Source organism: Leptonychotes weddellii, chromosome 7 (genome assembly GCF_054177405.1).
Source record: "Leptonychotes weddellii isolate Sample4059 chromosome 7, ASM5417740v2, whole genome shotgun sequence".
Lineage (NCBI taxonomy): Eukaryota > Metazoa > Chordata > Mammalia > Carnivora > Phocidae > Leptonychotes > Leptonychotes weddellii.
This window is the reverse complement of record NC_138375.1, coordinates 25,977,346-25,992,058: the sequence shown is the minus strand read 5'-3', so window position 1 is coordinate 25,992,058 and position 14,713 is coordinate 25,977,346. Positions and strand designations below refer to the sequence as shown.

The window sequence follows — 14,713 nt, the reverse complement described above, 5'->3', positions numbered from 1 at the left end:
TTGCTGCATACCAAAGGTTTTGAACAGGGTGATTTCATTTTCATTTCTTTCCATGAATTTTTAAGATTCTTCTTTAATTTCCTGGTTGACCCATTCATTCTTTAGTAGGATGCTCTTTAGCCTCCATGTATTTGAGTTCTTTCCGACTTTCCTCTCGTGACTGAGTTCAAGTTTCAAAGCATTGTGGTCCAAAAATATGCAGGGAATGATCCCAATCTTTTGGTACTGGTTGAGACTTGATTTGTGACCCAGTATGTGATCTATACTGGAGAATGTTCCATATGCATTCAAAAAGAATGTGTATTCTGTTGCTTTAGAATGGAATGCTCTATATATATCTGTAAAGTCCATCTTGTCCGGTGTGTCATTCAAAGCCCTTCTTTCTTTGTTGATCTTTTGCTTAGATGATCTGTCCATTGCCATGAGTGGGGTGTTACAGTCCCCTACTATTATTATATTATTACCGATGGGTTTCTTTAATTTTGTTATTAATTGGTTTATATAATTGGCTGCTCCTATGTTAGGGACATAAATATTTATAATTGTTAGATCAGCTTGTTGGATAGGCCCTTTAATTATGATATAGTGTCCTTCCTCATCTTTTATTACAGTTTTTGGTTTAAAATCTAATTTGTCTGATATAAGGATTGCTATCCCAGCTTTCTTTAGATGTCCATTAGCATGATAAATGGTTTTCCACCCCCTCAGTTTAAATCTGTAGGTGTCTTTGGGTATGAAATGAGTCTCTTGCAGACAGCATATCAATGGATCTTGCTTTTTTATCCAATCTGATACACTGTGTCTTTTGATTGGGGCATTTAGCTCATTTACATTCAGAGTATGTATTGAAAGATATGAATTTAGTGTCATTGTATTACCTGTAAAGCCATTGTTTCTGTGTATTTTCTCTATTCCTTTCTGATCTATGTTACTTTTAGGCTTTCTTGTCGCTTAAAGGATCCCCTTTAATATTTCTTGCAGGGCTGGTTTAGTGATCACAAATTCTTTTAGTTTCTGTTTGTCCTGGAAGCTTTTTATCTCTCCTTCTGTTTTGAATGGATATAGTATTCTTGGCTGCATATTTTTCTCATTTCTCACCCTGAATATATCATGCCAGTCCTTTCTGGCCTGCCAGGTCTCTGTGGATAGGTCTTCTGCCAGTCTAATGTTTCTACCCTTGTAGGCTATGGACCCCTTGTCCAGATTTTCAGGATCTTCTCTTTGTCTCTGAGATTTGCAAGTTTCACTATTATATGTTGAAGTGTTGACCTATTTTTATTGATTTTGAGGGGGTTCTCTGTGCCTGCTGGACTTGAATGCCTGTTTCCTTTGCCAGATTAGGGAAGTTCTCCACTATAATTTGCTCCAATATACCTTCTGTCCCCCCTTTTCTCTTCTCCTGGGATCCCAATCATTCTAATATTGTTTCACTTTATGGGATCACTTATCTCTCAAATTCTCCCCTCATGAGCCAGTAGTTGTTTATCTCTCTTTTTCTCAGCTTCTTTATTCTTCATCATTTTGTCTTCTATATTGCTAGATTTATCCTAGCAGTTAGAGCCTCCACTTTTTATTGCATCTCATTAATAGCCTTTTTTTTTTTTACTTGATTAGATATTAGTTCTTTTATTTCTCCAGATAGGGATTCTCTAGTATCATCTATGCTTTTTTCAAGCCCAGTTAGTATCTTTATAATCATTATTCTGAACTCTAGTTCCAACATCTTACTTATATCCATACTGACTAGGTCCCTGGCAGTCAGTACTGCCTCTTGTTCTCTTTTTTTGAGGTGAGTTTTTCTGTCTTGTCATTCTCTCCAGAGAAAAATAGATGAACAAGAGAACCAAATAATAAAATGGCAACAGTGACCCCAGAGAAATATACACTAAACAAATCAGAAGAGACCCGAAACAAACAAATAAAAAAAATTTTTAAAAAGAGAGAATATAATCAGACAGGTGAACAGAACAGAGCAATAGACTATATCCTGAGTGTATTTTGGTCTGTTTGTTAGAACAAACTACATGCCAAAATTGTAAAGAAAGAAAAACATGTATATACAAAAATAAAATTAAATACAATGAAAGGATGAATATAGTGTAAAAGTGAAAATTAAAAAAGATTTTTTTTTTAAAGATTTTATTTATTTATTTGAGAGAGAGAGAATGAGAGACAGAGAGCAGGAGAGGGGGAGGGTCAGAGGGAGAAGCAGACTCCCTGCTGAGCAGGGAGCCCGATGCGGGACTCGATCCCGGGACTCCAGGATCATGACCTGAGCTGAAGGCAGTAGCTTAACCAACTGAGCCACCCAGGCGCCCTAAAAAAGATTTTTTAAAAAGAGTTGACAAAACAAGAAATTGGTTGAAAAGGAAAGAGAAAAAAATTTAAATTGAAAGACTAAAGAATCGTGGGGGAAAAAAACCATGAATTCTATATACTATTGTCCCCTAGTTCTGTGTGATCAGTAAACTTGGTCTTGGCTGGATGTTCTTCCTGAACTTCTGGGGGAAAGGCTTGTTGTGCTGATTCTCAGATGTCTTTGTCCCAGGCAGAATTGTACCACCCTTGCCAGGAGGCCAGGCTAAGTAATCTGCTCTGGATTGCTGTATGTGGCTTTTGTTCCCTGAAGGCTTTCCATGCCACTTTAGAGGATGAGAATGAAAATGGTGGCCTCCCAATCTCTGGTCCCTGAGGAGTCAGAAGCTGGGGCCCTACTCCTCAGTGCGCCCTCAGAGAAAAGCCGTCAATCATTCCTGTTTCTCTGGTCTCCAGCCGCACTCCATACTCACCCAGCCTATGACCGAGCATTCCTATCTCAGGCATGTGACCCTGTTTCGAATCTCCAAAACCTGCAGACTCCTGCAGGGTGCACCCACATTGCTCCTCCCAGGGGAAGGATGTGGGGGGGGTGGTGTCTCCCTGTGGTTCTGCCACTTCCTGGGCCCCTGCTCAGAGACCGGTCGCCTGACCGTGCAGGGGTTTGCAGTTTATGGCAACCCTGAGCTGAGAGCTCACTGGGCTCACTGATTGCAGCCAGCTTCCCTGCTCTGATGCCTGGGAACTCTGCTGCACTCAAGCACCCCCGGTCTTCCTGTGACCCTGAGGATCCTGAGACCACACTGTCCCACCTAGAATTCCACCCCACTTCACCATGTGAGCACCTTTCAGGCAGAGACGTCCCTCACAGGAACAGACTTCTAAAAGTTCTGGTTTGTGCTCTGCTGCTATATCACTTTCCAGTAGCCGGCTTATGGAGGCTCCCTACCCCCGCAGTTTATCTTCCCATATATCACCTCGGATTCACTTCTCTGTACCTCCTACCTTGCGGAAAGTGGTTGCTTTTCTATTTGTAGAGTTGCAGCTATTCTCTTCTTGGATCTCCGGTTGAGTTCGAAGGTGTTCAGAGTGATTTGATAGCTATCTAGCTGAATTCCTGGGACCAAATGAAACTAAGGTCTCCTACTCCTCTGCTATCTTGGACTATCCCCCCCACCTCTTTTTTTATCCACTTGTAAGTCCTCATAATTTCTTACCCAATGATAGCACACACATAAAGATAACTTTCTAATCAACATCACCTATATTTTTTATTTATCCCTTTGTATAACTTTTCATATCATCTGAATGCACTTTTTAAAGATTTTTATTTATCTATTTGAGAGAGAGCAAGAGAGAGAGAGAGAATGAATGGGGGGTGGGGAGAGAGGGAGAAGCAGAAGCAGACTCCCTGCTGAGCAGGGCTTGATCCCAGGACCCCGGAATCATGGCCTGAGCCAAAGGCAGATGCTTAACCAACTGAGCCACCCAGGCGCCCCTGAATGAATTTTAAAGTGTGTGCTCAACTTCTTATTTTGATTAGTCTTTTCTGTAGTAAGTTTAAATCATCTCTTCTCTATTGTCTTCTTTAAATGTTTATTTAGGATTGATTATCTCCACGGGTTTATTTAGGAAAGCTGACAATGAAGAAGTATATTTGCTGACTCAGCTGGTGATATCCATGAAAACATACCAGAAGTTTTATCTAATCGTGCCAATAGCACTTAAATCTAGGCTTCAGAGTTCCTGGGAGAGCTTCAAGCTCCACCTAATTGAAAGACATTTTAAAGAATCAGAAGTAGAAGGCTGATTCTTTCTTGATTTACCCTTTCTTGATTTACTCCACTGGACCCCTGAGACAACGAGCCAGATCCTGTATTCTGACCCTTCTATCCTTTTCATGGATACATGAATATATCCTTTCCATCCTTTTAAAGCTCTGTCACTCTGTGTCCTCACTGGGCAACAAAGGAGTGGATTCAGTGGCTCTGGTACTGATTTAACTGTTCAGGGAGCTCCCACACTACAGCTCACTGGGTGCTGTTGTTATTTGAAGTTGAAGATCAATATCTGAACTATAACACCTGATCCTCACATGCCAGTCATGAATGCCAGGGAGATAAGATGTGTGTGTGTGTGTGTGTGTGTGTGTGGTTTGGGAGGCAAGAAGTGGTTGTAGTCCTACAGTAAAAAGTTAGTTGATATTTCTTGACTATTGTGAACAGGCCTCTAAAGTCATATATGTGGGAATATAAAAAGCTCATAGGTATTTTTTCTTCAGTGCCCCACCAAGGAGCTGAATTTAGATGAAAAACTTGTTTCCATCCTTGAAAATGCAACCTGTTGTGGACTGAATGTTTGTGGCTTCCCCCCACCCCAAATTCATATGTTGAAATCTTAACCTCCAAATGGGAAGGTATTAAGTGGGGCTTTTAGGAGGTGATGAGGTCATGGGCAAGGAGCCCTCCTGAATGGGATTAGCACCCTCATAAAAGGGACCCCAGAGAGCTCCCTCACCTTCTTCCCACTGTGTGAGGACACAGTGAGAAGTCAGCAGCCTGTAGCCTGGAAGAGGATCCTCGACAGAACCCAACCATGCTGGCACCCTGATCTTGGACTTCCAGCCTCCAGAACTGTTAGAAATAAATTTCTGTTGTGTACCAGCCATCAGTCCATGGTATTTTGTTACACCAGCCCAAACTAAGATACAACCTAATTACATTTGTAATAGAAATTTTAAATAGAAATAATAAAATAGTAGTAAAATTAGAAAAATGGTATAGAAGGGAACATCTGTACAGTTGAGAAGTAATGAGTAAAATGACTCTTTGGTTTTCTTTAAAAATGGGTTTGTCATCTTCATGTAAGGTCCAGCCTTCTTCCCCTGCCACAGGGGCCTCTGACTTCAATGGTCATGCCCCCTTGCCAATGGCAGGTGTTTTCCCGTATACCACAATGTGCGTTTGTTTATAAATTGTATTCATGTGCTGCCCCACAAATACATTATGAATGTTAAAATTTCCTATCTTTCTATATATTTTATAATATATCGAGTAAAAAGTTAAATAGGAAAAGAAATTTGGAGAGTTTCTCTCCACATCTTAATAAAACACTTTGCCCATTTCTTGTATCCTTTCAATCAGGTTCATTAAAAGTAATTATATTTTAATTTTTTATCACTGAAATTAAAAATATGTATATAAGAGTAGTCATGAAGGAATAATAAGTCCAATGTATTCATCACTTAATTTTAATAATTATCCATTTATAGCAAGTCTTTTTTTTTTTGGAGTTCCAGGGGGCTTTTATTGAGATAAACTAACAAAAAGCAAGTTTTTATCAGGGGTGCCTGAGTGGCTCAGTTGGTTGAGTGTCTGACTCTTGGTTTTTGCTCAGGTCATGATCTTTCAGTGGTGGGATGGAGCCCCACATCAGGCTCTATGCTCAGTGTGGAGTCTGCTTCAGATTCTCTCTCCCTGCTCCTCCTGCTCTCTTTTTCTCTCTCTCTCTCAAATAAATAAATAATCTTTTAAAAAACAACCCCCCCCAAGATTTTATCAACCATCTTTTCTGAACCTTATAAACTCAGCAGAGATTCTGCTGCATATATGTGTACATACAACATAACACATCCCAACAAAAACAGAGTCCCACTCGAACACTTGCCAATTAACAGAAGGCCAATTTTTCCTATCCCCAAATGTTTTCAAAAATTTGAGTCACCACTGTTCACTTCTCAGTGGAACCGGTCCCTTGTGGCTAGGGACATTGGGATTCTCTCCCATTTTTACTGAACAAAAAATACATTTCTTCAAGTTTTAGTTTTGTTCCAAAACAGGGAAGTGACTGTTTTCTCCAGGCACCCCTCCCCTACAATCACTGGTTAAAATACAGTGGAATTTATGGCATATCTTATGTCATCTATACCTTCCATATCTTCCTCATTCAAATTATTTTGAAGCAAATTCCAGACATATAATTCCATCTTCAATATATCAAAATTATATTTTATGCCACTTAATTAACATAAAAAATGAGTGAAAGAGGAAATAGAAAAAAAAGAGTGAAAAAGAAGAAAGGAAGGAAGGAACCAACATGCTAACTAATGAAGGAAAGAAGGTATGAGGAAGGTAGGGAGGGAGATACATAGTTTGGTTATTATTTTATTCCTGTGAGTGTAAATTCCTATCAAGTAACAAAAGTTTGGTCTGATGCAAGTTAATTTGCTTTATTTTGGAAATGATCCCAGCTAATGAATGTTTACCTTCAAAGAGTTCAGTTCTGCTGCAAACCCATTGACCCCATGCCCGTGTACTTCAAACACTTTTGGTGAAATTCAGACTCTGTAGGTTCATTTGATCCTACCCAGATGGTGGACATTATGGAACCAGAACCACCATACTCTGGGTTTCCTTGCCACTTAAAACAAACAAAATAAAACTCTGCATTTTTCTGCCCTTTGGTTTTATTTTGTCTTGTTTTCACTCTGGCTGAAAGGCTTCGATAAAACTAGAAAAAATGTAAAGCTACAGAGATTAAATACCAGCGCACAGCAACAATCAAATTTCACCCATAGGAGAATAATCAGGTAACTTTCCTACAACCTCAGACACAGATAATCATTTCCTGAGCTCACAAATACAACACCCCATTCTGTAGGCGCTAGATGAAAAGACAGGGGTTTATTTTGCGCTGAGGCCAAAGCTATTCTACTAACTGACCTTGGATTCTGCTGACCTCCAGAGGGAGCCCTGTGGCAGCCAAATCTGAGATTCATCTGTGAAAGGGCCAAAAGTAATTTTGTTTCAAATGCCAAAGCAATGTTTATGGAGTGAGGCAATATTTCTGATAACCGAGACCCAAATGTTGGTGTTCAATGGATTAAAAAGATCAATGGTAGCAATTTCAGAATAGTGAGCACTTTTAATAAGTAAGCAGTTTGGGGCTACACCAATGTAGCCTCCTGAATTCATGGAGAGGAACAAGTGTTCAAGCAGAATGATCTCTAATACAACCATTTGCCTCTTCTATGTTTTGACAAATAGCAATTATCTGAATCCAGCCAACTGTGCTACCTGAGAAATTCTTTGAGCTAAAAACATACAGTGACTTAGAGTAACAACAACTCTAGACAGCCACAAAAGCCTGCTTTGCTGGTGTTTTATGATATACACGTTGCATAAGCCATTGTGAAATCTTGAAACTCAACATTCTCCTCCACCATGTCTTTGGTGGAAGGAAGAGTGATTTAGAAAAAAAAAAAATCTACCATGTGACAATATAAAGGAGCAGAAAATCTGTTATTTAAAATCAATAGAGAATCTAAAGTCTGAACATTGGTTCATCAGTCTTGAACTAAAATGACCATGTAATAATCCTGCAGTGCTTTGGAGGTCATAGTGAGGCTCTGACCAAGGGCTCATGGTTTTCATGTTTGCATTCTTTTGAGGATCTTTTATCCTATTCTTTGAGGATAAGAGTGATAAATGCAGTACTACTGCTTTTTATTTATATTATACTTGTCATTCAAAGCAGTCTGAAGACTTTCAAAGAGTAGATATACTTTTACACTAAATATCATAAATACTTTTGAAACAAGGCAGGTTATTAATTAAACAAGTAACTCACTTGCATACTAATGTACAATGCATGTGTTTCTACTTTTTAAACGTGGTTCAGCTGAAAGACAAAAACTTATAAACTTAGGACCATTTATATTATTCAACCAAGTACTGTGCTTTCTGAGCTATAAATTCTCATCATAAAATATCAATTTTTCTGGTATCTACCCCAAACGCACTAGTTGATAAGATTATTTACCTGTGACATGCCATTCCACTCTACCCCCTGAGAGTACAAAGACACAGGTTAAGCAAAGAGAATATGGGAAAGAAGGAAGAATCCAGACCAACAAAAATAGTGGTGTTTTTTTTTTCATTTAAATTCAATTAGCCAACATAGAGTACATCATTAGTTTTTGATGTAATGTTCAATGATTCATTAGTTGCGTATAACACCTGGTGCTCATCACATCACGTGCCCTCCTTAATGCCCATTACCCAGTTACCCCATCCCCCCATCCACCTCCCTTTCCGCAACCCTCAGTTTGTTTCCCAGAGTCAAGAGTCTCTCATGGGTTTTCTCCCTCTCTGATTTCTCCTTCAGTTTTCCCTCCCCTCCCCTATGAATCTCTGTACTATTCCTTATATTCCACATATGAGTGAAACCATATGATAATTGTCTTTCTCTGATTGACTTATTTCACTTAACATAATCCCCTCCAGTTCCATCCATGTCAGTGTAAATGGTAGGTATTCATCCTTTCTGATGGCTGAGTAATATTCCATTGTAGATATGAACCACATCTTCTTTAACCACTCATCTGTTGAAAGACATTTTGGCTCCTTCCACAGTTTGGCTATTGTGGACATTGCTGCTATGAACATTGGGATGCATGTGCCCCTTCTTTTCACTACATCTGTATCTCTGGGGTAAATACCAGCAGTGCAATCGCTGGGTCGTAGGGTAGCTCTATTTTTAACATCTTTTGGAACCTCCATACCGTTTTCCAGACTGGCTGTACCAGCTTGCATTCAATAGTTGCATCTCTTTGACATCACAGAGAGTCAACAAGGGACAAAGCTTGAATTTCATAGAAATTCTACTTCATTTTTAATCAAATTGCAAGTGAAAAATGCCAAATTATTCACCTCTTTTTTGACTCAACCAGACTTCACTTTCTATAGGCTGACTCCTTGCTTTTATTTACAATCAAAAGGCAAAGTATATTATGCCCATTATGAACTACTAACTTGGTAATGTTTCTGAAAAATAAGACTATGGCTTACTATAGCAGATTCTTACTATGGCTGATACAGCTGGTGTTATTTTATATATTCCTGTAACAACACTGCTTTCCGCTATATTGGCTTATTTCCAGTGGAAATTGGTGAGTCAAAACAGAGACTCCTCCCAGAGCAGGCATGTGACCCAACATGCAATGTAGGAGCCCAGGAATCTCCTTAACTCAATCAATCACAGGGTCACTGCCCAGTGCTGACTCGATGCACAACTGTGGGACACAGAGGAACCAGGTGACAAGTCTCCCCTGGTATTGTCACTAGTCCCTTGTTTGTCACTAGTCCCTTGTTTGTCACTAGTCCTCTTGTTTGGTTTCATCAGCCCTCAGGAAAGATATAATGAATGAAATAATGGAGTAAACCAGATCTATTTAAGGAGATTAGGCTTATTTACCTTGATAAAAGGACTTTTAAAATATTCCATCTAAAAAAGTCAAACTCAGGGAAACAGAATAGAGTGGTGGTTACCAGGGATTGGGGGTGGGGAAAATGGGAAGTACATTGGTCAAAGAGTAAACATTTACAGTTACAAGATTAACAAGTTTGGGGAGCTAACGTACAGGATTGTGATTATAGCTAATACTACTGTATCATATACTTGAATGTTACCAAAAGAATGAATCTTAAACATTCCCACCACAAAAAAAAAAAAAAGTAATTATGTGACAGGATGGAGGTGGTAGCTAATGTTATAGTGGTAATCATCTTTCAAAATATAAATGTATCAAATCACCATGTCCTATACCTTAAAATTACACCATGCTATGTGTCCATTATAAATCTCTATCTCTATCTATCTATCTATCTATCTATCTATCTATCTATCTATCTATCTATCTAATTTCAGACACCACCCCATACCTCCGACTCTGCAGTTGGGGCCCAGGAATCTATCTTTATGACATTCCCAGAGTAGTTACTCACCAGGTTTAAAAATCGAGGGCTTAGATTTTCAAATGCACTCCCAAATCCTACTCATATTTTTAGGTTTAAATCTATTTCTTTCTCCTTTCTCAGGTCTTTATATTCACAGAATGAGTGTTGAATAATTTCTTGCATTGCTTACTAGAAGTTTGTTTCATTTGACAAATGAAGACACAAACTCAGGGATGTTAAGTACTTGGTTCAAGGTTACACAGTACACTAATGGAGTGCCAGGGCTAGAAAGCTGTCTGTTTTAGCCTCTGTGGTTAGTTGACTATTCCTCTTCCCTTCTTTTCCTCAGCTTTATATCCATGCATAAGGAAAATGGAGGCACCTAGGGGCTTCCTTGAAAAATCAGACATAAATCAGGGTAAATGTAGATATTAATCTCCAAGCAACACTTTCTCTCAGAGAGAAACCTACAGAATGAAAAATACTTATGACACATATCAACTAAAGACAGTGTGTGGACATTGGGGTCCCAATTTGAACAAAATGTAAATTTGTTTTTAAATTATGGGACATCAGGAAAATAAGAACACCACCTGAATATTCCATTACATTAAGGAATTGTGTTTAAATATTAAAAGGCTGACAATTTCATTATGGCTCTATTTTTCAAAGTCCTTGCATTTTAGAAATACTTATTGTAATATTTACGAATGCAACAATCTCTGGGAAGCTTCAAATCCAGTGGTGGGGTAGGGGGCAGGAGTAGCTGTGATGAGACAGATTTGAAATAAGATTGACCATGAGCTGATGATTGAATCCAAGTGATGGTGCACAGGACTTATTATGCTATTCTTTCTACCTACTCACATATATGTTTTAAATTTCTCACTATAAAACTTTTTTTTTTAAGAATCCATTTCTCTCAAGGGCTGGCTTACAATTTTGTGGGTTATTTGACTTACCTATATAATAATAGGCTTATTAGTGGGGTCCACAACTTGATAGAATATCAATAGCTTTATGCCTTCACCAGCCTCCACCATGACTGTAGGAGATAAATGCCAACCATTAAAGCAGAAACTATGGTTCTCTAGTAACAGCAATCTCTTTCCAAGCAGCTACATACTTCTATAACCTGTTGCACTGTGAGAGACCTAAAACTGCAATAGGTAAACTATTAAAATGATGAAAACAGTTTAATAAATAATAGTAATTGTGAAAGAGCAATCACACAGATCATAAGAGTTTTCATAACTCAGAGTATGCTTGGGAAATTGTTGTTAACTGTGTCAAAGTAGAAGGAGGATGCACCCAGATCTGGCTAGGGGGTAACCTAGTTAAGGTGTCAGGTTTAGCACCAATTTCCAATATGCCCAGGAAGCTGCAGCACCCAGACTTTGAGGCTGAATACTCTGCCTTTCTCCTTTGTCCCAGCCCACCACCTCCATTCAGAATCTACAGAGCTGTGAATCTTAAAGGGCAGGATCTACTAGCATTCATTACAACTTCAGAGGTAGCAGGGTTCCCAGTTAAATGAAAGGTGTTCAGGGTTTGTTTTTTAAACAATAATTAAATATTCTATTATTTCAATGAATATTTCAATGAAATATGCTATTTCAGCACAGGAAAACCCTGGAAAAAGCTTTGTTTTATGACCTAGAAGTGGAAATAGAGAGTCTAAGGGGAAACAGAGGTAGATTTCTGGGAAGATAATGTTTTATGTGTTTATTTGTCTTCCAGAACTCCAAATAGTTGCGTTGGCAGGCAGGCTGCCCTAGAACTGCTCCCTTCTGAAGACTCAGAGGTGTTTACAGAAACTGAAAGTTCCAGCAGTATATTTCCATGAGCTCATTACCCGTTCCGATGATATCCTTTAGATGTTGCATGTGCAAATGAATATCCATGCAGTATAAACCCCTGCTCTGAGCTTTTGTTTTAATTACAAAGTAGCAGAAGTTAGATATGTGATTACTGTAACATCAGGGCATCTTTTTAGAATCCCTGCTTTGGTCACTATTATTCAAAGCAACTCCAATGCCATTTCTTGCCTGCCTCTTTATGCTAATCAGCCTAGCTCACTCGGCTCCTCCTCCTTCAGCTTCCCTTAAGAACTGTTCACTTTCAGCTGTCACGGAGGGTAACTCAGACCAGGCTTAGAAATCACTTGATTTAACTCAGCAGCACTTTTTAAATTTTGTGTCTATTACTCTAGCAGTCCTCTCTAAATACCAGAGGCATTAGGTTTCATGTCAGCAGATGAGTCAAAAATTGCCAAAACGGTAATTGGTTAGAGATAGTTATTTTGTAGCATTTTACACTGGGGGAGGAGGGGGGCGGGAAGCTTCAAAGTGCTTTGAAATGAAAGAAGAATTAAGTTGTGCTTTTATCCAAACGAATTGGCATCTTTATTTGTAGGGGAGGTTATGCTGGTAAATATTTATTTCAAGAATCATGACTTGGAAGCGCTTGGAAGTTTATTAGAGAGGTAAATGTTTTACACTCATGGACAGGATCTGCATGTACCTCTGTGGCTCTGGGTGTCTGGTGAGGACCATTTTAGGTGACTGACCAAGGGAAGGAAATGCCTTAGTGAGACTGGAGTCACAGCCATATTGCCACCACCATGTCTACCATACAAAGAAAAGGCAGAAGCCACCTGTTTAACAGTTTGTACGCCTGTAAACTGAAGCTTCCAGAAGACCAGCGACAGCAAGGTGAGTCAGCCAGGCTAATGGGCTGTGTGTTCGGTGATCTCCCAGCCATTCGCATTCCAGGAAGAATGGTAAGCTGGGGAAGTACCTGGGGAATCTCTGGTTGTGAAATGCTTTATGATCTTTGATTTTTTTAACTCTGAGAATAGATATACTAGTGATGCATAAGGGTGAGTTCGCTTGGATTCACTATTGGTTTTTAAAGGACTATGGGAGACTATCAAGAAGGCATATTTCTTGGACTTGTCATTCTGCAGCTTATGGGCTTAAACTTCAGGTCACTGTCATTTTTCTAGAGTATGCTAGACTTGTGTAATTCAAAACGTCCATCCAGGCAAGGCGGCATCAGCTACTAGGGGAATCTGCTGAGAGTAGCTTTAAGTGAGCCTGGAACTATCTTCCCTGTCCTGTCACTGATGGCTCGCTTTGGGATTTCAAGTTTAAACCTCATTTTTGCCCAGGTCTCTGACTCATTCATTTGTGGGAAAAATAAATATATTTTTGACTCTTCCTGTTAGGATGTAGGAAGAGCTGGAGACAGACAGGGAAAAGTGTCACATTTCACATGCTGGGTCCTCATTCAGACTCAACTATCTATCTGGCAGCCCCATTTTCACCATCAGTCTTTTTAAAATTTCAAATCCACTACCCAGCTGCATCGAGTAGTGGCAGAGGGTGGACATGAATAGACCAGATGATTCCTCCAATCCATTCTGTCATGGACAGCAAAGGACACTTGAGAAAAAGGCAGGGTTCTGTCACAGATGACATCGTCACTCCCCAGAGGCTAAGGATTGGTCCCAGACATTTCTAACTTGCCCTCAATAACCACTGATGGATCTGTCTGTGTATGGATCTAGGCTACCAGCTCTTTATTTACTTTTCCATAGACACAGTTTTAGATTTTAGTGGCCTGGAAAGTATTGGCTCATGCGCTGAAACCTCCCATTGCCAAGGTGGATCTGTGTGCTGACATTTGCAAGACAGTGTCAGGCCACCTCCCTGCATTATTCTGGACTTCATGCTGTACAAGCCTTGGCACAGTGTGGGTAGAAAATACTTTATAAGAAATGGAAACAGCAAAAACTTGTGAGACCATTCTGTATCATCAGGGCTTCTCTAAATTATTTTAAACTAACTGCCTTAGCATGTCAAGTCCCGGACTGTGCCAGGGTTCAATCATAGCACTGTAAAATTTTTACCCTTCTGTTAGTAAACTCTAATTCATCATAGGTTTTTGTTGGCTTTTCATTTTGTTTTAAATGCTTAAAGTGACCTCCCCCCTCTATTGCTAGTATAATATTTATTATACAAAATTTGCCAGGGGGAGAATTAAGGAGATGGTAAAAATCATCAGCCAAAGATAGTTGCTATTAACATTTTAATGTATATTCATATACATTACAAATAAATACATATACAAATAGAGTTATTTTATATATAGTTGTTTTGTAAACTGCTTTTTAATTTAATAATTGATTATGAACAGATTTCCATGTCATAAATTCTTCTACAACCTTATTTTTAACAGTTGTATACTATTCCTTTAAATGTAGGTAGCAAAATTCCTTAGACAGTTCTCTATGATGAGACACTTTATTTCTATTTTTTCACCAATACAAACAACACTGTGTTTCACATAAATCATTGCAGAGATAAGATTATTTTCTTGGATACATTCTTAGTGGTAGAACTGTGAAGCCAAAGGATATGTATGTTTTTAAGATTTTGTGGGTTTTTTGGCTTTTTTGTTTTTTTTGCCAATTGGTCCTCCAATTAGAAGTTTAGGGGTATATTCTCAGTAATACTGGGTAATATTTTTAAAAGCTTTTCCCAATTTTGTAAGTGGAAATACTATCTCACTGTTGTTTTCACTGAAAGCAGGCTGTCTTAATATTCTCTCCTCTTATTGGCCATATCCAGAGGACACTGGAAAAATCATTATGATGA

General features: G+C 38.9%; 1 protein-coding gene across 10 annotated transcripts in view; it reads left to right on the top strand.

The window, feature by feature from the left end:
* RANBP3L (RAN binding protein 3 like) overlaps positions 1–14,713 on the top strand; it is a 275,898-nt gene that overhangs the window by 219,492 nt on the left and 41,693 nt on the right. Inside the window, exons 1-2 of one of the 10 annotated variants that reach the window (XM_081826025.1) lie at positions 11,700–12,331; positions 12,563–12,766. The exons of 6 other annotated variants lie outside the window; for them this stretch is intronic. In XM_081826025.1, the coding sequence (XP_081682151.1) occupies positions 12,676–12,766 (91 nt within the window). In that variant the 5' untranslated portion in view covers positions 11,700–12,331; positions 12,563–12,675. Of the gene's footprint in view, positions 1–11,694; positions 12,767–14,713 lie in introns of those variants that run through there. 3 more of the 10 variants (XM_081826024.1, XM_081826029.1, XM_081826023.1) reach the window with 3 other exon arrangements.